At 42.7% G+C, this 25,390-nt stretch overlaps 1 protein-coding gene across 1 annotated transcript in view; it reads left to right on the top strand.

Annotated features, from left to right (window-relative positions):
- Positions 1-25,390, top strand: part of LOC137544971 (probable E3 ubiquitin-protein ligase DTX2) — an 80,318-nt gene that overhangs the window by 746 nt on the left and 54,182 nt on the right. The window contains exon 2 of the mRNA XM_068266070.1: positions 3,059-3,466. Within this exon, the coding sequence (XP_068122171.1) occupies positions 3,160-3,466 (307 nt within the window). The 5' untranslated portion in view covers positions 3,059-3,159. The remainder of the gene's footprint in view (positions 1-3,058; positions 3,467-25,390) is intronic.

The following is a 25,390-nucleotide window of genomic DNA, read 5'->3' on the forward strand; positions in this document are numbered from 1 at the left end:
AAATTTCCTGCAGTAAAACCTTCTATCAAGCTGTCCCTTACGGTTTCTTGGCTGTTTAAGCACTTTAGAAAACAGGACGTGTGTTCAACCAAGTTGAGGTGGCCAGGCAGGACTGTAGAGCATACACAAGATGACATGATGAAATAGATGTGTATGTACAGTGCCAAAGTACAAAATAAATGTGTTCCTTTTTTTTCTTTCTCTGCTTGAAAGGTTTAAAAAAATCAGATATGCAAGTGACAGTTTCTGTCTGGGTCGGGACCTGGCCAGACTACAGCGTAACCCTCACTGATAAGGTATTACAGCCATAAAACACTTACCTGGCAGTAAATGGCTTCTGAGAGCAGGAAAGAGGAAAAAAAGGGTCAGTAGTTAGATTTTAGTTCTGGCATACTTCATTTAATGTGTCATTGAGCAGAGACAATGAAACAGTAAAAACTTAAAATGTAGATTTAAATCTAAAATAAAATTGTGGGATATCTTAACCATTTACCGACATCCTAACGTATTAAAACGTCATGCTTACCGCTATTAACAGCAACATGACGTTTTAATACGTCGCGCATTCCCGCCGCTGCTACCGCCGTGTGTCCGCCGCTACCGCCGCCATTACCGTCGGGATCCCGTGCTGGGCGATTGGGGAAGAGGACTGAACAGTCCTCTACCCAATCGCAGTGCCTGGAGTGAATGGACGTGACCGCGAACAGCGGCTACGTCCATTCACATAAACAGGAAATGTAACAGTTTAATAAAGTGTGTAAAAAAAAAAAAAAAAAAAAAAAAAAAAAAGTGAACACGTCCTATGAGTGTTCACCAGCGCCATCTTGTGGCCAAAAAGTATATTACACTTACAAAATACATACATTTTTAAGTATATACACATCATTAATAAAATTACACTTCCAACCCTCCCCCCCAAAAAAAACACTTGTAAAAAAAAAAATCAGCTTAAAAAAATAAAATAAATAGTTGCCTTAGGGACTCAGCTTTTTTTATTCTATATTTTATGGGGGAAAATTAATTTTAATTTATTACATAGGGGCTTGTAATTATGGCCAGAACAAACAGAAAAATAACCACTTATATTTCAAAATAATATACTGTCGCCATACATTGTGGTAGGGACATAATCTAAACGGTTTAATTATCGGGACCACTGGGCAAATAAAACGTGTTTGTTTTATCCACAGGAGAATGTTTAATTTTAAAACTATAAAGGCTGAACACTGAGAAATAATGATTTTTTTTCTTTTTTTTTCTGTTTTTCTCATTAAAATGCATTTAGAATAAAAAAATTCTTAGCAAAATGTACTATCCACAGAAAGCCTAATTGGTGGCGAAAAAAACGAGGTATAGATCATTTTCTTGTGATAAGTAGTAATAAAGTTATTAGGGAATAAAAGGGAGGAGCGCTGACAACTGAAAATTGCTCTGGTCCGTTAGGATAAAAACCCTTGGGGGTGAACTGGTTAAAAAAAAAAAAAAAAAAAAAGTAATTTTCAGGAGGAAGATGGATATCATTGTATGTTTATTTCCACCACGTGATTGATTACCTTTTTAATGATGTGCAACCAAATAGAGGTCTATTGACAGGAACAGGGAGTTATTGCCATTTAGCATTGGTTCTAACGCAGCTTCCCATTACAATATTGCTATAGGGTGCTTTTTTTTTCTTTCTTTATTTTTCTTCTGCCTCCTTTCCTGGTTACTCCTCTGCCTCATATTCCGTGCCATGGAATATGTTGGTGCTTTATAAATTAATATTCGCAAAAGCTCCTAATTCTGACTCTTATTTGGAAATGAAAAAGCAGATCTGAAGACAGTGTATTAGATCTAAACTTCCAATTCTGTGACTGAACGAATTGAAAGGGATACACATTCTTTTCTTGTCATACCGCTTGTATTAATCCCCCCCCTCAAGTATTACTGTTTGCTCTAAATGTCGGAGCAGTGCTTTTCAGCGCTGCTAGCTTTGGGCGCAGCCAGCGCCGCCATAGACTGTAATAGGAATCAGTCTATAGCGGCGCTCAGTGAGGAAGGTCGGCTCCGTCAGAAGACGGAGCCGAAGTTGTTTAAAAAACACAATAATTCGGCCTCCAGCAATCGCTGGAAGCCGAATTATTTCATTCCCCCACTATCCATGTCGGCCTGGAGGGGGAATAGTAATTAAAACGCCCCGGACTTGTGCAGAAGCAGGACCAGCCATTTAACAGCTGGATCCTGCGCCCAAGTCTACCAGCGCCGTATTCAAATGTACGCCTAAATGTCCCTCAGAGTTGCAAAACTATGTACTGTATATCTGGTCTAGAATATGTATTGCAAATTGATGTATGATATATAACTCTTAGTATTACTGAAGCAATAAGAATTACTGAAGCTCTGTACTGTTTCCGTATTGCTTCCTTCATGATGGCTCCAGGTGTGTGGGTGCAGCGTTCACAAAGAATTCACCAGTTTTATCGATGTACACACACTAGTTTATCATCGGACTGGAAGACCTTTTTATGGAAAGCCAATTTGGAAATCTATAATGCAGGGCCAGATCAATTTTTAGCTTTCTGGAGTCAAGATGTTTCATAAACTGAGGAGTCAGTGTTGGATAATTTTTGTACCGATTTCACAGCCCTGCTAGTATGTGTACTGGCGTCCCCAGACCCCACTGACATCATTAGTAGCTAGTAACTATTCTGTTGGATCACTAATAACTTACCTCTGTTTTTTGTTTTGTTTTGTTATTTGTGTATTCTTTCAGCAGAGCATTTCTTCTTCTAAACTCTCAGGACAAAGCAGGTTGCCAGGCAGTGTGTACAAAGATAGTTCCCAGCATGTTCTCCTAACTATCTTTCTGGGCATAAGTTGAGTGTGTACATAGCATAAGTTTCTGCAAATCAGCAATGTTTGGCTGGGAGTGGTACTAAAGAGGAAAAACTGAACTAAAACATAACTTAAAAATGTGTAATTTACTGTTGCAGAAATTATCATTTATACTTCCCTATACTGTTGGTACTGTTTTTTTTGTTTTTTTTAAGTTTTTTTTTTTTTTTCTGTCTATTTGCAGAATAAAAGGATGGTACTCCGTGGAATCCTCAGCACTCATGACGGGACTTTTTAACCAATATTATAATTTAAGAGAAAGGACCTTAATCTGAACTTGATAGAATGGCAGCTGGCCCGCCAGTAGGTGGAGGAGCTGCAGGGCCATTAGGACCTCCCCCAGTGGCTAATCAGTGGAACGCCTCATCTTTAGCTGTAGCTGTTTGGGAATGGCAAGATGAGCATGGCAAGTGGAGGCCATACAGCAGTAAAGTGAGCACTTATATAGAGCAGTGCATGCAGTCCTTCCAGCAGCAGAAGAATGCTCGGGCTCTGGGAAACAGCAACAGCATCTCACTTGGACAAGTTGATCCGAAATTAGCTCCATACATAATTGATATTGCAACTCTTGCACAGTTCCGCCAAGACACAGGTAAGAGAACCGTACCGGTAGTCTCCAGTTTACAAACGAGAGGGGGACTGTAAGTTTGTCTTAACCTGAATGTTTTTTTGTTTTAAAGGTTATTATGCTGTTGTGTATCTTTTAGAACAGAGAGAAGGTCTGAGTACAGGTCCACTTTAAGGTGGCCACTAATGATACAATTTGCTGAACGATCATTTTGATCGATTCCTCGTATGAGCGATCGGAAATTATCGTTTAGGACCACTAATGGTGCAAAATCTCCTAACCAATCAGATTAATGAAATCTGATCCGCTTTTTGGATCGAATTCATTAATCTGATCGGTGTGGTTGGGAGAGTTTTTTTTTCCCATTAACGGTCCTAAACGATAATTTCCGATCGTTCATACCTATAATCAATCGTAAACAATTCAGCAAATTGTATCATTAGTACTAATCCCGCAAGAACAACTCGATACCCCTTTAGTGCTATACGCATTACACCACACATTATCATAGCAATGCTTGCAATAACCTTGTAAAGCGCATGGCCCTAACAGGTTAACTGGCGGTGTTCTTGCAGCGTTGATACTGGTAAACTTGCTGCCTGCGCATGGCAATCTTATTGGTGATTAGTGAGTCAGGACCCTAGCCATTTATTAAATGTAGAAGATGGTTCTGATTTAGTTGAGATTTTTAAGACTGGTCTAATTCTGGTAGAATCTGTGACCCGCTTTTGTTCAAGGTAAGATGTGTGGGGGCTGTAGAAACAAATCTCCATTTTCTTCCCAGTCCACAAGTCTATATAAGCTATTGCCATCCAATGGAAGGAACCACAGAAACAATCTTTAGAAAGTTGCTTCCCCATTAACAAACCGCACCAAGCTTTAGGGCAAAATGTTCAAACTTCGATACTTACAATATTACAAAAATGCCAGATGGTCCATTCAAGGACAATGATGTAGTCAAAGGTCTCATGGACAAAAAGATTGATGCAATGTTAAAAAAAGCCTTGCAGTGTTTTGCAAGTTATATCAGTTATTGCTATTCATTTTTGAAGAGGTCGTATTCCTTGCTTACTGGTATGTTCCATTTTGAAAGATTGCTTAAAGCGGACCTGTATCCTGGTTTCAGCATCAAACGCTTCTTACAAACTATATATTCAAATTGCCAGCAGTAAAGCAGTAAATATTAAGATAGGATTTTACAATTTGTAATCATTGACTAAATATAAATGAATATTGTGAAAAATAAGCAATTTTGTTCTTTAAAGTTAACCTAAGTTGACAAAATAAAAACCATTTATACTTACCTGGGGTTTCCTCCAGCTCCCTTCATGCCATGGGCTTCCTTGCCGTGCACCCGGGTCGCTCAGATCCTCCTCTCTCCGGGCCTGGCAAGTTTGTCCAGTCACAATCTGCGTCTGGCCGGCATCGCACTCCTGTGTTCTGCGCCTGCACAGTACTACTGAGCAGGTGCAGAACGCTTCCGGCCAGGCAGCTTATGCGCAGTAAATCGCGAATGAGACCCGTTCAGGGCTTTATGGGGCCAGCCAGTGGAAGATTAAAGTGGAGGGAGGGAGGACGGCAAGGGAGTCAATGGCCTACTTGGGGCTGGAGGAAGTCCCAGGTACGTATAAATACTTTTATTTTGTGGTCTCAGGTGTATTTTCTGTTAAGTTCAGTAAAGTTTTTCTTTAGCCATTTGATGCAAAACGGATGCTTATAAACTTCCCATTTTTGCAATAATTTGTGCAAAGAGGACGTTTCATGATTGTGCATTCTGCCCAAATACATGTGCATGTGCTCCAGGTGTGCGCACTTTTAACCCCTCAATGAATTGCCTTAATAGGTTAAAGGAATCATCAGACAAAATTCTAGCAAATCAGATTTACTTACCTGGGGCTTTCTCCAGACCCTCGCAGCTGTTTGTCCCACGCTGACAGCTCCGTTTGCAACTGCCAGCCCGGGGTCCCTGCACGGTGCAGAGGATGACCTCGAGGTCACCCTTACTGCGCCTGTGTGAAGCACCGCTGTCAAGCCCACATTGTCTGTGGCGTACTGCGCAGACGCGTCAGCTCTGTGACCTGCGTTATGCAGTCTCAAAGGCTCGGGAAAAGAGGTTGGTTTTTAGCCTTTTCTTAACCTCCTTGGCGGTAATCCCGAACTGAGTTCGGGTTAAGCCGCCGCAGAGGATTTCTCAGGCCCTGGTGGGCCGATTTGCATAATTTTTTTTTTTATTTTTCTTGTTTTTTTTTTTGTTACACGCAGCTAGCACTTTGCTAGCTGTGTGCACTACCCGATCACCCCTGCTCCTCGCCAAATCGCCTCTACCCGCTGCGCCGCCCCCCCCCCCCCCAGACCCTGTGCGCAGCCTGGCCAATCATCGCCAGGCTACGCTAAGGGGTGGATCGGGACTCCCCCAAACGCCATGACGTGGATGACGTCATCCCGATTGTCGCCATGGCGACAGGGGAAGCCAAAGAACGGGCTTTCCTGTTTGCTCTGATCGCCGGAGGCGATCGGAAGGGGTGGGGGGGGGGGATGCCACTGCACAGCGGCTAGCATGTAGCTAGTGCTAGGCTAGCTACATGATTTACAAAAAAAAAGAAAAAAAAAATTGCTGCGCTGACCCCTGGTGATTTTATTGTAACGCCAGTGGGGTTAAAGCTGTCCAGAGAAGGAACCTCTTGTGCTGACTGTGGAAGCGAGTTCCATAGAGTAATGGCTGCATAGGAAAAAGTCTGCGGTTGAAGAGATCAACAGCACCACGTGGATGTATTCAAGCTCTTTATTGCATAAAGATAGCGCCCAGGGACAGCGACAGACGCTGTTTCGGAGACAAGCTCCTTTCTCAAGCTGGATAGGCTCACTCAAAAGAGATAGCAAACATAAAGGCATTTATATACAGTTTCAATAGGGTCACATGGACCAATCAGATAACATCACAATACAAAAAAGCATAAGTATCCAATCACAGGGCTAAGCATAATGAGAGGACCTGATGGGAAACAGATATGTAAATCAGCAGCCGTTATCACAGCATGATTTGAAAAGTGTCATAACCCCAATGGCCAATCAGCACTTACCAAGTCAGGAGGACCTGATGGGAAACCACAGCAATGTCATAACGCTCCTCCCAATCTCCCAGGGGGCAATGTGAGAAGCGTACTGCTGAAAAACGGAACGAATGACGTCATGACGTCATCCGTTTCCATGCGTAAAAGCGTCCTAGCGATGCGTAAAAGCGTACGCGTACAAAAAGGCCTCCATGCGTAAAAACGTCCAAACCACGCGCCAAAAAACGTGAAAAAAACCGCAGAAAAAACGTACGCATAAAATCAAATACAGAACAATATAGAATAGCCGCTATGCCGAATGCAAAAATACGCAAACTGGCGCATAAAACGCATATAAAGCCGAACATGCTGACGAAGCGTCGGCGCATTGACCTCGACTTGCACGCCAAAACTTTGGCCGAGTACCACAGATGTGGACGTATCCCAAGACAGATGAGAGCAAATGTGGCCCCACTTCTCTTCCCTAGAGATGGTGATTTCTGCGTTGGATGGGAACATATTTGGAAGCTAGGACGCTTTTACGCATGGAAACGGATGACGTCATGACGTCATTCGTTCCGTTTTTCAGCAGTACGCTTCTCACATTGCCCCCTGGGAGATTGGGAGGAGCGTTATGACATTGCTGTGGTTTCCCATCAGGTCCTCCTGACTTGGTAAGTGCTGATTGGCCATTGGGGTTATGACACTTTTCAAATCATGCTGTGATAACGGCTGCTGATTTACATATCTGTTTCCCATCAGGTCCTCTCATTATGCTTTGCCCTGTGATTGGATACTTATGATTTTTTGTATTGTGATGTTATCTGATTGGTCCATGTGACCCTATTGAAACTGTATATAAATGCCTTTTATGTTTGCTATCTCTTTTGAGTGAGCCTATACAGCTTGAGAAAGGAGCTTGTCTCCGAAACAGCGTCTGTCGCTGTCCCTGGGCGCTATCTTTATGCAATAAAGAGCTTGAATACATCCACGTGGTGCTGCTGATCTCTTCAACCGATGTCTTAGGAGCTGCTGGACCACAGCGCCACATCAACCTAGCACACGGATACCCTCACCAGGGTGCCTATCGACTGTGGTGCAACATAGGAAAAAGTCTGAGCACCATATGTTAAGTGTATCCTGGGAATAACCAGATTCATCTTACTGGCAGAGTGGAGGATGCGTGGAGGGGCATAAAGTTCCAGTGTTCATGCTCCAGTCTGTGTATGTGCCTGCGCAGTAGCAGGAGCTGCTCGTGTGCGGCCTTTTCCTTTGTGTGACTATTGGAAAAGGAGGCACCCAAAAATATAGAACATAATTTGAAAAACCTTCTTTCACTTCAGCTACAGGCACTGTATTGACCCCATGAAACGGCATTTACTCTTGTGGAACACATTGATTGTGCACAATTGTAAGGTTTTGATGTGCATAATGCATATTCCTCTCATTTCAGTTGTCCTTAAAGGGGAACTTCAGCCTAAACAAACATACTGTCATTAAGTTACATTAGTTATGTTAATTAGAATAGATAGGTAATATAATCTCTTACCCACCCTGTTTTAAAAGAACAGGCAAATGTTTGTGATTCATGGGGGCAGCCATCTTTTTGGTTGAAAGGAGGTGACAAGGAGCAGGAGACGCAGTTCCAACTGTCCTGTGTCTTGATCACCCCTCCCAGCTGCACACCCTAGGGTTCAAATGTCAAATTCTAAATGTGTAGTAAAAAAAAAAAAAAAAAAAAAAAAAAAAAATGCACCAAAACAGCAGAACGAGAACAACAACATCAGAAACCCCCATCATGCTTTGCACAGCATCAGGGGAAAAATGCCCGGGCAGTTTTCTTCTGTGTAGCTAAAAATGAGGCTTGTATAAGAGAAACAAAGTTCTGATGCTGTGAAACTGTTAAAGAAACACCAGGCCTTTTCAGTGCTGCTGAGTAGATTTTTAGTCTGGAGGTTCACTTTAAAGTCTTCTGCATGGAGAGCCACTAGTCATAAGTCTCTAAAGCCTGGTACACACCTTTTTAATTTTGTTTCGTCAATTTTACATTTATGTAGTATGAGTGTCAACATTTTTAATACTGTGAACACATTGGCCCCAATTCTGGTAGCTATGTGCATTAAAAAAAATTGTCGGTAAAATACCTCATTCTGTATTTTCCTGGTTGTTTTGGGGGCGAGGGGCAATTCTGAAAGATTTTTCAGCATTTCTGAAAATGAGGTAAAAGTGTGGTATTTTAGCGGTAATCATGCAGTAAATAAAGGTCTTTAATTGTCTTCCATAAGTTAGGCTAGTCTTTGGAAGGTTTTTTTGTTCTTTTGGGGGAAGGGGGGTGTATTTGATTAAGTAGCAACCTGTGAAAAGTATATTTATAGGCATCCCCTATTAAAAAAAGGAATACAGTAAATGTTTGGAGTTTTATTTCCACTATTCTTCTTCATACACAGCCTGAATAGGAACTCCACTAAAAAAAACTGCAAAATGCACACAAATTGACTTTCCCACCAGCTACAGGCAGGTCTTAAACTGATTAGTAATTATGTGCTAACATGCCCCCTATTTTTCATGAGAATTTAAATTTTTGGTAAAATGCCGTACATTTTATGACCCAATTTACCGCATGCTGTAAATTATGACTAAAATCTACCAGAATAGCAAACTGCTTTTTGCCGTGCGTTGTAAAACGGACATAAAGTGTAACAATTGTGTAGGCAAACTCTCATACTACATGGAGGTGGTAAAAGTGGTCTTTGGCAAAAGAAAATTGAGGGTGCGTACCAGGCTTTATGGTGCATACATATGTGCAATTTTGATTGGCCAATTTCTAACAGAGTTTTCCACGTAGTATGAGATAAAACAGACTGAATGCTGTCAACAGATTGTGAAGGTTAGCTCTCATACTACATGGTAAAATTGGCCAATCAAAATTGGATGTGTGTCTACGAGCTTTAACTTTGATTTTCTTTCGTCCTCCTCCAGAAAAGGTATCTGATAGAAGAGCCGGATGGCAATCACCTTTAGGGTGTGACAGTGGCCTGAAGGACCTTTTTATTGAAGGTCATGTCTTATGCTATATCAGCATATTTTATTTGTGTACTGGGGGCGGGGGCATTGACCAAAAGGCAGTAATGCAAAGTATTAAGCGATTTGCATTTCCCACACTCTGCTTGGAGATTTCTAAGTCTCATTGGTAAGGCATGCATACATAATTATGGTTCCTAGCTCACTGCTTTCTTCTTACTGTTCTTCGTGTTACATTTCTTTGCCTGTTATCACTGTATTTTGATTGAACAGTGATAACTTTAGCCATATGTTACTGGAACTCCTATCTATCTATATATATATATATATATATATATATATATATATATATATATATATATATATATATATATATATATATATATATATATATATATATATAATTTTTTTTTTTTTTTTTTTCCTATATCTTGCTGTAACACATAGATGTAAATTCCCTTGAATAACACTGAACATTTTGAACTCTTCTGTCTGTTTTGATAGCTGTGGGGAATTCCTATGCATACAGATTGTGAAACTAGAGCAGTGTGAGTAATTAAAGTCATACCAGACAGGCAGAATATGTGGTAGTTTTTGTTTCAGAAATTGTTCTGGTTTAGTGAAACAGGAAACCAACATGATTGCCTTTATCTGAGGAGTCTGATTGTGCATGCATGTTTACATTACCTCATAACCTAGGTGTGGTTAGCATGCCTTTAGTTCATAACCATGCGCATTGCACCTGCTTTACAACACTATCAAGTGTGTAGAGGAAAAGATTAGAAACACGTTCTTTATAATAGCTAAGCTGTAAAGCACATATATTTCCTTCAAGTGTCACATTTCATTGGGGGAGAGATCACAATGAATCTGTTATTTTGCTGCTGAGAAAGTGAGTTTTACAAATACAACTTGTGCAACTCTACACTCAACTTGAAACATGATATTTTTGTCTGGAACTGAATCAGACCGGCTGTAATGAGCCATCAGCTCCCACTAGCCATCCGTCCGTGGGAGAGTTTTTTTTTTTTTTTTTTTTTTTCTTGCGGAGTATGAGGTGCCCATCAATGATACAATCTTGATTGTACAATCTTGCCACTATGTAATAGGAGGTACAAAGTTCAAAGTACATTTACTCAGTTTACCCTCCTATTACCATACCTCACCAAGACCTGCCGCTGCCACACCTTTAGCTACACCCCAATTTTACATGCAAGGCACACCCCTACAAAGTTCCTTGATGTCTAGTGCCCCAATATAGCTTCATAGTGCTCAGCTCTTGCTCTAGTGCCCATTCTCTCTTCCTGTCCTGGTATAATCATGTGACATGCAGGAAGAGATGCTGGGCACTAGGGAGGTGAGCACCAATGACATGAGGACACACATTGTTGGTCTCTGTTGGAGGAGGTGATGGAGACACTGTACCGCTGTGCCTATACTCTGCAGTACAGAGTAATAGGACACACAGGGGGCTGCCCTGAACTCAGGACCATACCTCCTAGCCCCGGACCGGTAATGTCAATCAAGACACATTACTGAATGCTGCCATTTGGCTGCATGTAATTGCAGTCAAATGGCTCTGGTGACTGGCAGCTGAATGCTCGAAACACTAAAAACAAGCAGTTCAGCCACGGAAAAGAGGCCTAAGGGCCCATTCACACTAGAGCTTTTTGCCCGCAATTTTGGCAAAACGCTCAAGTGCTAGTGCTTTTGAAAGCGCTAGTGCTATGATGCCCTATGAACCCGTTCTTGTGCGATTTGCGCAAATCGCCAAACGTGTAGCTTGCACCATTTTCAGGCGATTTCCCGGCGATCGCATTTCAGTGCTATAGAAGCGCTAAATACGATCGTGGGAAAATCGCTACAGTGTCCAGTGATTATTTTTTTTATTCATTTTTTTTTTTCCCCACGTTAAATCGCGGAACAAATCACTCCTGCAAAACTTTGCGCTTTTAAGTGTGAATGGGGCCTAAGAGTCCATTTTCTCTGCTGTTCACAAATTCCAATTTGATGTTAGTCTTACTTAAAACCACAACGATTGATATTCATTATTGAAGTTTTCGCACACAAAAGCCTTTGTTTTTATGTTTTTCAATGCAAGTTATTACATCCCATAATGCCCAACATTTTACCTTTTAAACTAAAGTCAGCTGGATTAAAATGGCCAATAGGAATATCGTTCACAAACGGGATTTGTGCATGAGAAGTTCACCCTACTATTGTTCACTTCTGTAGTATATTCACTTATAAATAACTAAATGCCTTCATGAATGTACTGTGCCTGCGTTGGAATTCTTGTAAAAGCATTAATGAAACATGCTTGGGAAATGTTTCTGATCTTAATGTTTTTATAGTTGCTTATGCAAGTATTTACTGTTTTGTTTTTTTCCTTTTTTCTTGGTCTTTCTTGTTCCTGCCAACTTTGCAACCAGCAGTTACATGCAGTGTCGGAATTATAAGGGAAGGATGGGTGTGCAGTGTCTGTTTCTCTTGTACACTATGATTTCTTGAAATTGGATCATGTAGTTTAGTGAGGTGTTGTTTACCCAAGGGAGTTTATGGTATTTTTCATCTTCTGTTGAAAGGAAGCATAGCATGCATATACTGTACTTGAAGACTTTTACATTACCAAGCATGCAATGTAAATAGAAAAATAACTAACACACATTTGCAGTTGTGTTACAGTATTGTAACACACGTTTGCCAACACTAGGAAACAAACACTCACACACACACTCACACACTCAGCGCTATATAAATACTAAAGAATGATAATTATGGGGTGTTGTATGTAGGATTCTGAGGAAAAAAATAATTTAATACATTTTGGGATAAGGCTGTAACATAACAAGATGTGGAAAAAGTGATGCACTATATGTAAACGGAACAGTTTACTGTGCAAAAGTACAATTTATCATCCATCTTTACATAGTTTACATAGTTATTTGGGTTAAAAAAAGACATACGTCCATCGAGTTCAACCAGAGAACAAAGTACAACACCAGCCTGCTCCCTTACATATCCCTGTTGATCCAGAGGAAGGTGAAAAACCCTTACAAGGCATGGTCCAATTAGCCCCAAAAGGGGAAAAAATTCCTTCCCGACTCCAGATGGCAATCAGATAAAATCCCTTGATCAACCCCACTGGGCATTACCTAGTAATTATAGCCATGGACGTCTTTCATCGCAAGGAAAGCATCTAAACCTCCTTTAAATGCAGATATAGAATTTGCCATATCTACTTCCTGTGACAATGGATTCCACATCTTAATCACTCTAACTGTAAAGAACCCTTTCCTAAAAAAAATGGTTAAAACATTTTTCCTCCATGCGCAGATCATGTCCTTTGTGAAGAACGGAGTAGCTGGAAATATTATTGCAAGCATATCACTTGTGCCAGAAAATCCACATTTTGTTGTTTGGCCACACCTCCTCTCTTGAAAAATCTTGAAAACTGCCATGGCAGTTTTCTACCTTTGCTGAGAGATTTTGTCATCTGTGGGTGGCATGAGCTTCATAGTTTGGCTTTAGGAGTACTCCTCTACCTGTGCCACTGAGCCAGCTATCAGAGAGGAGAGGTAAAGGGAGAAGTGGCACAGTGCCAGCTACAGTATGTTGCATTCCAGAGTTGCCACAATGCTTCCCTGCTAGTAGTCAGCTGTTGCTGCACTAGGTAAAAAAAAAAAAAAGGATGGGAACAGTTATGGTGTCATTCGGGCTCTTTCTCGTTTTGGAATTTACAGCAGAGGTCAACTTTAAAATCACTGCTTGCAGTTCCAAATCTGTACTGCATGAATTGTACCAGATGGGAGCTGCAGTACAAGAGGGAGCTGTAAAACATGAATTACTAATTATTCACTTGAGACAATATAAGCAAGAATTTCAGGTTTTTAGCTTTTAAACTCAAAATAACACTGTGGGAGTCCAGGAAAGTCGTATTTGGAAGTAGCACTATGGATACATTTCATCAATTTATTTTCAGTTAAAGCGGAACTGTAAAGTGTTTTTAAACACATTGTTTCACTTACCTGGGGCTTCCCCAAGCCCCCAGCAGCCGTCCTGTCCTGCCCGAGCCGCCGTTCTCCCGCTGCTGTGCCGTCGACTTCTAAGTAGACGCCAGCGCAGCCCTGCCAAGCGTATCTTTTCATCGCGTTCCCCTCTGCAATAGCAGGGGACGTGAAGAAAGGATATGCGTGGCCAGAGCCGCGCAGGCGCAGTGGCCCGGTAACGAAACCGAAAGTAGCTGGCGGCGGGAGAACGGCGGCTCATGCGGGACAGGACGGCTGCTGGGGGCTTGGGGAAGCCCCAGGTAAGTGAAACAATGTGTTTTAAAAACACTTTACAGTTCCGCTTTAAGGTTTGCAATACAAACATATTGTATACATATCTGCAGGGCTGTGGAGTTGGAATCAAGGAGTTGGAGCAATTTTGGGTACCTGGAGTCGTCTGTTTCATAAATTGAGAAGTATGAGTTGGATTCTGATGATTTTTGTACAGACTCCACAGCACTGCATATCTGACTTGTTAAACCAACTGATGAGGCTGTAAATTCTGTTCATGCACTCCCGCAATTCATGATGCCCTGGCATGCTATAATCCCCAAGAAACTTTAAGGCCCTTTTCGCACTTCAAGCACTCCATTAAGGTGCAATCACACAGCAAAGGTCCTGAAAGGTCACACTGCATGTTGCTGCTGTGGTATGTCCATACAGTGAGGCATACTTTCCATTCATAGTCTGCCCACTGTCGGGTGGACGGTGCACTGCAGCTCTTGCATCACCATGAATGGGACCTGCTGCACTGCGATCAATATGATGGCCCTTTTTCTGCGATGGGATGCAACATGTTTGTGCATTGTGACTGAACATACAGCGGTAAGTGTGAAAGGATCCTAATGTTAATTCATCTTAACAGATTCCTGTGTGGCCTGACTGGTCAATGGGTAATGAACTTAAAGGACCTCTGTCGTGAAAATCTTAAAATTTTAAATACTTGTAATCATACACACATAAGAATTATGTTTCTTCCAGAGTAAAATGAGCCATACATTACTTTCCTCCAATGATGCTGTCACAGTAAGTGGTGGAAATCTGACATTACCGACAGGTTTTGGCCTAGCCCATCTTCTCATTGGGGATTCTCAGGGTTTTGTTTATTTTCAAATGCCCTTGGTGAGTGGCAGTTGATCTGTCAAACTGCCAAGTAAGTATACAGTGAGCAGGGAGGCTGGCCAGCATCTTTGTATAAATCTTTTTCAGGGAATGTCTTTATAAAGATTAAAGGCCATACTCAGAATCCCCTATGGGGAGATGGACTAACCCAAAATCTGTCTGTAAAGTCAGATTTCTACTACCTACTGTAAGTGACAGCAACATAGGAGAAATGTAATTTATGGCTCATTTTACTCTGGAAGAAACGTACTTCTTATTTGTGTGTTTTTCAAATTTTTAAGATTTTCACAACGGTTCCTCTTTAAGGCCCGTAAACACACTAGATTAAAGTCAGCTGAGGCGCCCAGGAACGACCACTTCTACCGATAATCCGGCGTGTGTACAGCAGCCCTGACCCTGATGGCCAGTTGGATCAATTTGACAGATATCTTTGTTTGCCCCGGCTGTCACATGACAACACACACCGCAATGCAACAGAACACGCCACTAGCCAGGCTACATACGCATCTGTACAGCCTTGACCCATCAATGTTGCTTGAGGGATCGGGTCCTGATCCCCTTCGGGCGACATCTGCCTAGTGTGTGTATGGGCCTCTACTTTAAAGACCAGGCACACACAAAGCAGCTAATCTGTAATGCAAAATGCTGGTACTGGTGTGAATACTGGTGTCACCTGAGTAAATGATGTTCTAAGCAGAATTGTACACTCCCCAGCAGGCAGAAGAACGCGTATAAATTTATCCAAACTGTGCTTTCAACACCTTATAGTTTTAGAAATGAAAAATGACTGATTACATATTTGTAGGCATCACACACACATTCGGGTTGCTATTTGTAAAGCAAACATTGAGCCCCAAACCTGAAATTACAGTAAATATATTTATTTGAAGACTCCTATCAAGACTCTCGTGGTTAATTTTAGCTTGATAGCAGTCACCGTGGGACACTGGTAGAGAAGAATGAAATGAAAGCATAAATCCTGATTGTTCCCTGCTTTTTTACATGCTCTTCTGGAGATTAAAAGTACACGCATTGCTTTAGATATTTCAATCAGATGTTGTAAAGGAGATTAATGCCTGCTTTGTGTCTTGTTCCAGATGTTCTACGTGAATTAAAAGGGCTCCTTATTTTATCTTCTTTTATATGTGTCAATAATAGTAACTATTTATCAAGAATGTTGTCATTGTGAAAAATAACTTGCCTCAGTAAGGCAGCAATTCATTCATTTCATTTAGATTCATCTTGGTCTCCAAGTTATTACTATGTGATTCTTAAATTTGGGATGGCATGGTCTCTCTGCCCTTCTCCCTTACAGTCTGGGTGGCATGTTATAGGGTCAAGAAGCATTAGGCTTGTCTGCAGAGCCTGCTGCTGGAACCTTCTGCTAAGCTGTTTCAGATCAGCTGGAAAAATGCAGAATCTTTGTTTGACAAAAAAAGGCCTTTTTATGTTATCAGATGACGTTTGTCATACTGTTCCTGGAGTTGTGCTAGAGCTAAAAATGGAGTTCATGCAAGACTGCCTATGTTGTCTAGCACAGAATTCTTTCCTGGAAATAACTATTCGTCCTCTTTATACACTGTCTGCTGATAGGGGTAGGGCTGGTGCTAACTTTGCTAACTTGTTTTTCATTGAAGATTCCCTACAGACAAGGAAGGAGGAAGTTTATCCAGTCTATGGCTAACGTCATCTTGCGCACCTTTTTATCCCAAACAGGTTGTTAGGATCCCTCTATTGTTTTCAGTGTGTGTGTGTTTTGTTATGTTTTTTTTCTTCCTACTCTCACATTCTTCATGTAGCAGCCTGGAACAGCTGTGTGTACACTGGGTTCTGCAGCAGAGTAAAAAAAAAGCACACTGAGAATTATTTATTTAAAATCAATCCATGTAAACTTTGGTTTAGTTACTTTTATGCTGCTATTAAAAACATAGTTTACATTGAGATGAATTGTGTATACAACTTAGCGATGTGTGTACATAATCATCTGAAACGGATAGACAGTCGGCTCTTCACAGGAAACCCATGAGAATAACAGGATGCAATAGCTCTTACAGGCTAAGCAGTTGAGCAGAAGGCTATTAAAGAGGAACTTCAGCCTAAACGAACGTACTGTCATTAAGTTACGTTAGTTATGTTAATTAAAATATAGGTAATATAATCTCTTACCCACACTGTGTTAAAAGAACAGGCAAATGTTTGATTTCATGATGGCAGCCATCTTTTTGGTTGAAAGGAGGTGACAGGGAGCATGACACACAGTTCCAACTGTCCTGTGTCCTGAGCACCTCTCTCAGTTGCTAGCCAACGTGAATAACAACATAGGAAATCCCATCATGCTCTGCACAGCATCAGGGAAAAAAGCCCGGGCTTTTTTTCTATGATGGGTGGAGCTTAGCTAAATGCAGCTAAAAATGATGCAATGGTAAGAAAAACAAAGTTTTGATGCTGTGAAACTGTTAAACACCAAGCCTTTTCAGTTCTGCTGAGTAGATTTTTAGTCCGGAGGTTCACTTTAAGGATGGTGGCTGGAGGCAAAGCAGATAATAGTCGTGCAAGTAAATTTGGACACAGCTATATTTTCAATGTTAATTTTAAGGTTACAGATTTTCATAGGCACAGGCTGTATAATTTAAGTACAAGGCTATAACGGTAATCAGGGTTTATATTTAAAGGGATACTGTAGGGGGGTCGGGGGAAAATGAGCTGAACTTACTCGGGGCTTCTAATGGTCCCCCGCAGACATCCTGTGTTGGCGCAGCCACTCACCGATGCTCCGGCCTCGCCTCCAGTTCACTTCTGGAATTTCTGACTTTAAAGTCAGAAAACCACTGCGCCTGCACGCCCGTGTCCTCGCTCCCGCTGATGTCACCAGGAGTGTACTGCGCAGACACAGACCATACTGGGCCTGCGCTGTGCGCTCTTGATGACATCAGCGGGATCGAGGACACGGCAACGCAGGCGCAGTGGTTTTCAGACTTTAAAGTCTGAAATTCCAGAAGTGAACCGGAGGTGGGGCTGGAGCATCGGTGAGTGGCTGCGCCAACACAGGATGTCTGCGGGGGACCGTTAGAAGCCCCGGGTAAGTTCAACTTCTTTTCCCCTGACCCCCCCTACAGTATCCCTTTAATGGTATTTATTGCGTTATTGTGTTGGTAGGTAAGAGGGAAGTTAATGTTAGGAGTAGGTAAGAGGGAGGTTACCGTAGATATAGGAAGGAGGGAGGTTAGTGTTAGGCCTGGTTTAGGGTAGACTATTGTTCGGTGTAGGTAGGAGGAGGTTAGTGTCAGGCGTAGGATAGTGTTAGATGTAGGTACGAGGAAGGTTAGGTGTAGGTATAAGGGAGAATAGTGTTAGGCCTGGGCAGTGGCAGCTCCAGTTTCAAATTTCAGGGGGGGAGGAGTGGGAGGGGGCACGATGACTGGCTGGTGGGGCCCATTTGCGTTATCAAAACCAATGTTTGTATGGCAAGCTTTTGCTTTTTTGATTTTTTTTTTTTCCCCTAACTCTGGTAATAAAATTAAGGTCAACTAGTTCAGCAATGATAGGAACCAAGTGTAAACATCACAAACAGAACTCTGAGGCTTTTGAGCAGAACAGATTGTTCAAATGATGGTGCTGTTATTGAAGAAAAGTTATATACAGACATACTTGGCTAGTTTGCTGGTAGTTTTAATCCTTACTTGCTAGCAAGCTGCTCCTGTGTGGACAGATCACAGACAAATCATTCCAGCCCCAGCCTGTGTCTCTGTATTGTACAAGCAAGGGAAGGGGAAGCGGCAGGGGGGAGAGAAACACGGTTTGTCTAATTCCTTATCTTAGTACCTAAGCATTACTGGAGATTAAGGCGCGTACACACGCCATATTTCCGCAAACGACTGGACCACCAGACCCTTCCGCTGGGCAGACGTTCTGCCGACAGTAGCATGTATGTACGCGCTGTCTGCAGACTAATAAGGCTGTTTCTGAACGGTCCGCTCAGCGTATCATTCAGAAACTGCCTTATCAGTCTGCCACCAGGTCTGCTTGTGTTGCTACCTGCCACAGTCTTATTTGGTTCCGCCATTGAAGGTACCACAGGTCAGGTCCCTTGCGTTGGAGAAACTCCAGTATACAGATTGGAACCTGGCAGAAGCATATATAGGGCTCCCCATTGGATTGCAACAGACCAATTGAAATCCTTTCTTCCACAAGGGAGGATTGTCATTGGTCTACTACTCAGTGAATGAATGAGAATCCTTCCTGGGGATAGAGGATTCCCATTGGTCTGTTGCAATCCAATGGGAAGCCCCATATGCTTCTGCTGGGCCTAAAATCTGTAAACCAGCATTTCTCCCCTGCAGTGGACCAAGCTGCAGTGGAATAGATACTGTCCGTTGTTTTCACTAGGCTTTGATTCCTTCAGCATCTGCTCTGTCTGCCATCCAGAATTATCGTGTACTGCACCTTCCTTGCATTGCACTCAATGGAGTGAATTGATCATATTGCGTTGCGTATTCTGGTTGCACTTCTACCGATCTGTTCCGGTAAATAGAACGTTTTGTTTGTTTTTCATTCGACCAGTGCTAATGTAAGTCATTAAAGGACAACTGAAGCGAGAGGAATATGGAGGCTGCCATATTTATTTTAAGCAATACCAGTTACCTGGCTATCCTGTTGATCCTCTGCCTCGAATACTTTTAGCTATATACCCTGAACAAGCATGCAGCAGATCAGGTGTTTCTGACATTGTCAGACCTGACAATACTAACTGCAGGCTCATTTCTGGTGGTATTCTGACACTATTGCAGCCAAATAGATTAGCAGGGCTGCCAGGCAAATGGTAATGTTACACAGGAAATAAATACGTCATCTTCCATATTCTTTCCATTTCAGTTGTCCTGGAAATATTAAAATTGCATTCATGTTACACAAGGTGCCGCCGAGGTAACGTAGAAGCTTTGCTGTGTTATCCTGCGACTTCTGCAGTAATGACAGAAGGGCACCGGAAATCGAGTTTCTTCTTTTTTCTTCATTCGGCTATGGTGCGATTGTTCCAAATTCCACTGCGTACCAATGTAAAGGGACCCTCCTATATTATAAAATGTATTTTTAGTAATGTTGCCATCTCCACATCTCTCCACAATCCCCAGTCATAGTCTAACGATGTAATTTTGGCCACGTAAAGAATCTGAGATACCTCTGTTGCTCCTCTGAATTCTAAGATGAATCCCCAACTAGTCAAAACGCCCTAATCCGTTTCCTACATTCCCCGAACACTTCCTTATTATTCACAGCTCATTCAGTTGTTTCATTCTCAAATGGTTGTTTATGGTCCTGTGTGATGTCAGCAATTATGTCTTGCAGTCCTCTTTGTCAATGTCCCACAGGAGCACATATATACGCACACAACACACACCCTCTCAGTTGCAAAGACACAGCTAAAAACATCCACATACATTAACAATGCTGTTCCTGTCATTGTGCAAACTAGTAACTCTTGTCTGATTCATGATGTTATCACTTAAACTTACAGAGCTTTTCCTGCTCTTGATGCTAGCGCCTGGCTCTCATTTTAAGAGATGATCTAGTACACAATGACACAGAGACATCCTGGAACGTCAGGTTCAAATGTGCCTGACCTGGGTGTGCTCTTTTTTTCATTCCTAATTTCCTAAACTAAGCACCAGAAAAGTGATATGAATTCCTGTGAACTGAGTTAGAAAAAATAAAATATCTGCACAATGAATTGCTACCATGGTCTACTTAGTAAGAGTGCCTTAAAGAAAACCTGAACTGAAAATTAAAAGTCAAAATAAACATACACAAGTCCTACTTACCTCCTGTGTAGTCTATGCCTCAATCTTTCTCCTCTCCCACGTCCTGTTTGTCCACTGTGATCAAGGGAATTCTCCGTCCTCCATTTTGAAAATGGCTATTACCCCATAACAGCTTCCTGGTCAGCACCCTGTTAAACTGTAACATCGCCCACTTGAGCCATAGGGAAACATAGACATTACTTGGCACATCAGTTGTCCTCTCAGCTATAACTGACAGCGACTGATATATTTCAGTTCTGACAAAATGTTGTCAGAACTGGAAGGGATCATTGGTAGAAGAAAATAGTGCGCTTCTGAGAGGAACTGATGGCAAGGTAACTATGTAATGTTCATTTGAAGTTTAAAGAGGAACTCCAGTGAACATTTTACTGTTGGCAGGTGATGTAGCTGCTGAATGGTTTTTGGCAGTTGGAAACAGCTGTAAGCAGCTATTTCCCACAAAAGTTTGAACTTTTCTTGTTCGATGGGTTACTTGTGGGAGGGGTTTCACCACAATATCAGTCACACAGCGCCCCCTGATGGTCTGTTTGTGAAAAGGAATAGATTTTTCACGTAAAAGGGTGTATCATCTACTGATTGGGATAAAGTTCAATTTTTGGTCGGAGTTTCTCTTTAACCACTTGCCGACCGCCTACTTCATATTGGCGGCGGCAAAGTGGCAGCCCCAGGACCACGTAACGCAGAATGGCGTCAGGTCCTGGGGCACTCTTTGGCCGGGGATCGCGCGCTGGTATGCGCGCGCATCCACCGGCAATAGGCTCCGCCCACCCGCGACGTCAACCCGCCGGCCAATCGGAAGCGCCGGCGGGTTGTTAACCCGACGATCCCCGGATAGGAAGCGTATAATGCGCTTTGTAATGTTTACAAAGTGTATTATACAGGCTGCCTCCTGCCCTGGTGGTCCCCGTGTCCGAGGGACCACCAGGGCAGGCTGCAGCCACCCTAGTTTGCACCCAAACACACTGATCTGCCCCCTGATCACCCACAGTACCCCTCAGACCCCCCCCTGCCCACCCCTCAGACCACCATTTGCACACAATCACCCCCCTAATCACCCATCAATCACTCCCTGTCACTATCTGTCAACGCTATTTTTTTTTTTTTTTTTTGTCCCTAAACTGCCCCCTGCTCCCTCCTGATCACCCCCCCACCCCTCAGATTCTCCCCAGACCCCCCCAGACCCTCCCCCCCCCCCCTGTGTACTGTATGCATCTATCCCCCCTGATCACCTGTCAATCACCCCCTGTCACTGCCACCCATCAATCAGCCCCTAACCTGCCCCTTGCGGGCAATCTGATCACCCACCCACACCAATAGATCGCCCGCAGATCCGACATCAGATCACCTCCCAAATCCATCGTTTACATCTCTTCTCTCCTCTAAACACCCACTAATTACCCATCAATCACCCCCTATCACCACCTGTTACTGTTACCCATCAGATTAGACCCTAATCTGCCCCTTGCGGGCACCCAATCACCCGCCCACACCTCAGAACGCCCTCAGACCCCAGCCCTGATCACCTCGCTAGTGCATTGCTTGCATCTATTTCCCCCCTCTAATCACACCTTGAGACACCCATGAATCACCTCCTGTCACTCCCTAGCACACCTACCCATCAGATCAGGCCCTAATTTGCCCTGTGTGGGCTCCTGATCACTCGGCCAAACCCTCAGATCCCCCTCAGACCCCCTTCCGATCACCTCCCCAGTGCATTGATTGCATCTATTTTCCCCTCTAACCGCCCCCTGAGACACCCATCAATCACCTCCTGTCACCCCCCTAGCACTCCTATCCATCAGATCAGGCCCAATACATCCTGTCATCTAAGAGGCCACCCTGCTTATGACCGTTTCCACAAAATTTGCCCCCTCATAGACCACCTGTCATCAAAATTTGCAGATGCTTATACCCCTGAACAGTCATTTTGAGAAATTTGGTTTCCAGACTACTCACAGTTTTGGGCCCGTAAAATGCCAGGGCAGTATAGGAACCCCACAAGTGACCCCATTTTAGAAAGAAGACACCCCAAGGTATTCTGTTAGGTGTATGATGAGTTCATAGAAGATTTTTATTTTTTGTCAAAAGTTAGCGGAAATTGGATTTTTGTTTTTTTTCACAAAGTGTCATTTTTCACTAACTTGTGACAAAAAATAAAATCTTCTATGAACTCACCATACCCCTAACGGAATACCTTGGGGTGTCTTCTTTCTAAAATGGGGTCACTTGTGGGGTTCCTATACTGCCCTGGCATTTTAGGGGCCCTAAACCGTGAGGAGTAGTCTAGAATCCAAATGCCTCAAAATGACCTGTGAATAGGACGTTAGGCCCCTTAGCGCACCTAGGTTGCAAAAAAGTGTCACACATGTGGTATCGCTGTACTCAGAAGAAGTAGTATAATGTGTTTTGGGGTGTATTTTTATACATACCCATGCTGGGTGGGAGAAATCTCTCTGTAAATGGACAATTGTGTGTAAAAAAAAAAATCAAATAATTGTCATTTACAGAGATATTTCTCCCACCTAGCATCTGTATGTGTAAAAATACACCCCAAAACACATTATACTACTTCTCCTGAGTACGGCGGTACCACGTGTGGCACTTTTTTGCACCCTAACTGCGCTAAGGGGCCCAAAGTCCAATGAGTACCTTTAGGATTTCACAGGTCATTTTGCGACATTTGGTTTCAAGACTACTCCCGTGAGGAGCAGTCTTGAAACGAAATTTCTCAAAATGACCTGTGAAATCCTAAAGGTACTCATTGGACTTTGGGCCCCTTAGCGCAGTTAGGGTGCAAAAAAGTGCCACACATGTGGTATCGCCGTACTCAGGAGAAGTAGTATAATGTGTTTTGGGGTGTATTTTTCCACATACCCATGCTGAGTGGGAGAAATATCTCTATAAATTGACAATTGTGTGTAAAAAAAATAAATAAAACAATTGTCATTTACGGAGATATTTCTCCCACCCAGCATGGGTATGTGTAAAAATACACCCCAAAACACATTATACTACTTCTCCTGAGTACGGCAATACCACATGTGTGGCACTTTTTTGCAGCCTAACTGCGCTAAGGGGCCCAAAGTCCAATGAGCATCTTTAGGCTTTACAGGGGTGCTTACAATTAGGCACCCCCCAAAATGCCAGGACAGTGAACACACCCCACAAATGACCCCATTTTGGAAAGTAGACACTTCAAGGTATTCAGAGAGGAGCATAGTGAGTCCGTGGCAGATTTCATTTTTTTTTTTGTCGCAAGTTAGAAGAAATGGAAACTTTTTTTTTTTTTTTTTTTGTTACAAAGTGTCATTTTCCGCTAACTTGTGACAAAAAATAAAATCTTCTATGAACTCACCATGCCTCTCACTGAATACTTTGGGATGTCTTCTTTCCAAAATGGGGTCATTTGGGGGGGATTTGTACTATCCTGGAATTTTAGCCCCTCATGAAACCCGACAGGTGCGCAGAAAAGTCAGAGATGCTTGAAAATGGGAAAATTCACTTTTGGCACCATAGTTTGTAAACGCTATAACTTTTACCCAATCCAATAAATATACACTGAATGTTTTTTTTTTTTTATCAAAGACATGTAGCAGAATAACTTTCGCGCTCAAATGTATAGGAAATTTTACTTTATTTGAAAAATGTCAGCACAGAAAGTTAGTCATTTTTTTGACAAAATTCATGTCTTTTTTGATGAATATAATAAAAAGTAAAACTCGCAGCAGCAATCAAATAGCACCGAAAGAAAGCTGTATTAGTGACAAGAAAAGGAGGTAAAATTCATTTAGGTGGTAGGTTGTATGACTGAGCAATAAACCGTGAAAGCTGCAGTGGTCCGAATGGAAAAAAAGGCTCTGGTCTTTAAGGGGTTTTATGACTGCAGTCCTTAAGTGGTTAAGGCTATCTACCATGATTTTAGGGTGTAGAGGGATATTAATTGGGACTGAATATGCTGACATGAACTTCCCACCTTCCCTTTTTTTTTTTTTTTTTTTTTTTTTTCTAGATTTCAGAGTTGTAGTCAAATGCAGGACTGTTCTGCATAATATTTTTTTTTTCCTACACGCAGCTAGCACTTTGCTAGCTGCGTGTGGTATGCGATCACCGCCGCTACCCGCCGATTCGCCGTGCCGAACCCCCGCCCCCCCCCCCCCGACCCATGCGCAGCCTGGCCAATCAGTGCCAGGCAGTGCTTAGGGGTGGATCGGGATTCCCTCTAACGTCCCGACGGCGGTGATGTCATCCCGCCCCGTCGCCATGGCGACCGGGGAAGGCCTGCAGGAAATCCCGTTCTGAACGGGATTTCCTGCTTACTCTGATCGCCGGAGGCAATCGGAGTGGGTGGGGGGATGCCGCCGCTCAGCGGCTATCATGTAGCGAGCCCTGGGCTCGCTACATGATTTGAAAAAAAATAAATAAAAAAAAAAAGTGCTGCGCTGCCTCCTTGCCGGTGGGAATTGGACCGGCAAGGAGGTTAAAGTACATCTGAAGTGAACAAAAAAAAAAGATCTACTTCAGTGGGAGGCCTCTGGATAGTCCAGAGGCCTTCTGTATCCTCCTGCAACCCACCATATTTTTTTTTTTTTTGTTCGTTCCCCCCCCCCCCCCCCCCCCTGCATGCATTGATTTCAATGGGCTGCATTTCCCCATCCGAATTTGCATGCAAGGAAATACAGCAAATTGCCCGCAGTGGAAAGTGGTTCTACATATCACACATGGATCGAACCAGGGCTAAAGAGACGGAGCAATTTTGAGTACCTGGAGTCAGTGGTTTCACTAAACTGAGGAGTTGGTACAACTTTCTGACTCCATCTCCACAGGCCTGGTAACCATTAAGACTAAGGAGTCGGAGCATTTTTGGGTACCTGGAGTCTAAGTCGGTGGTTT

This window comes from Hyperolius riggenbachi, chromosome 2, assembly GCF_040937935.1.
Source record: "Hyperolius riggenbachi isolate aHypRig1 chromosome 2, aHypRig1.pri, whole genome shotgun sequence".
In the NCBI taxonomy this organism is placed as follows: Eukaryota; Metazoa; Chordata; class Amphibia; order Anura; family Hyperoliidae; genus Hyperolius; species Hyperolius riggenbachi.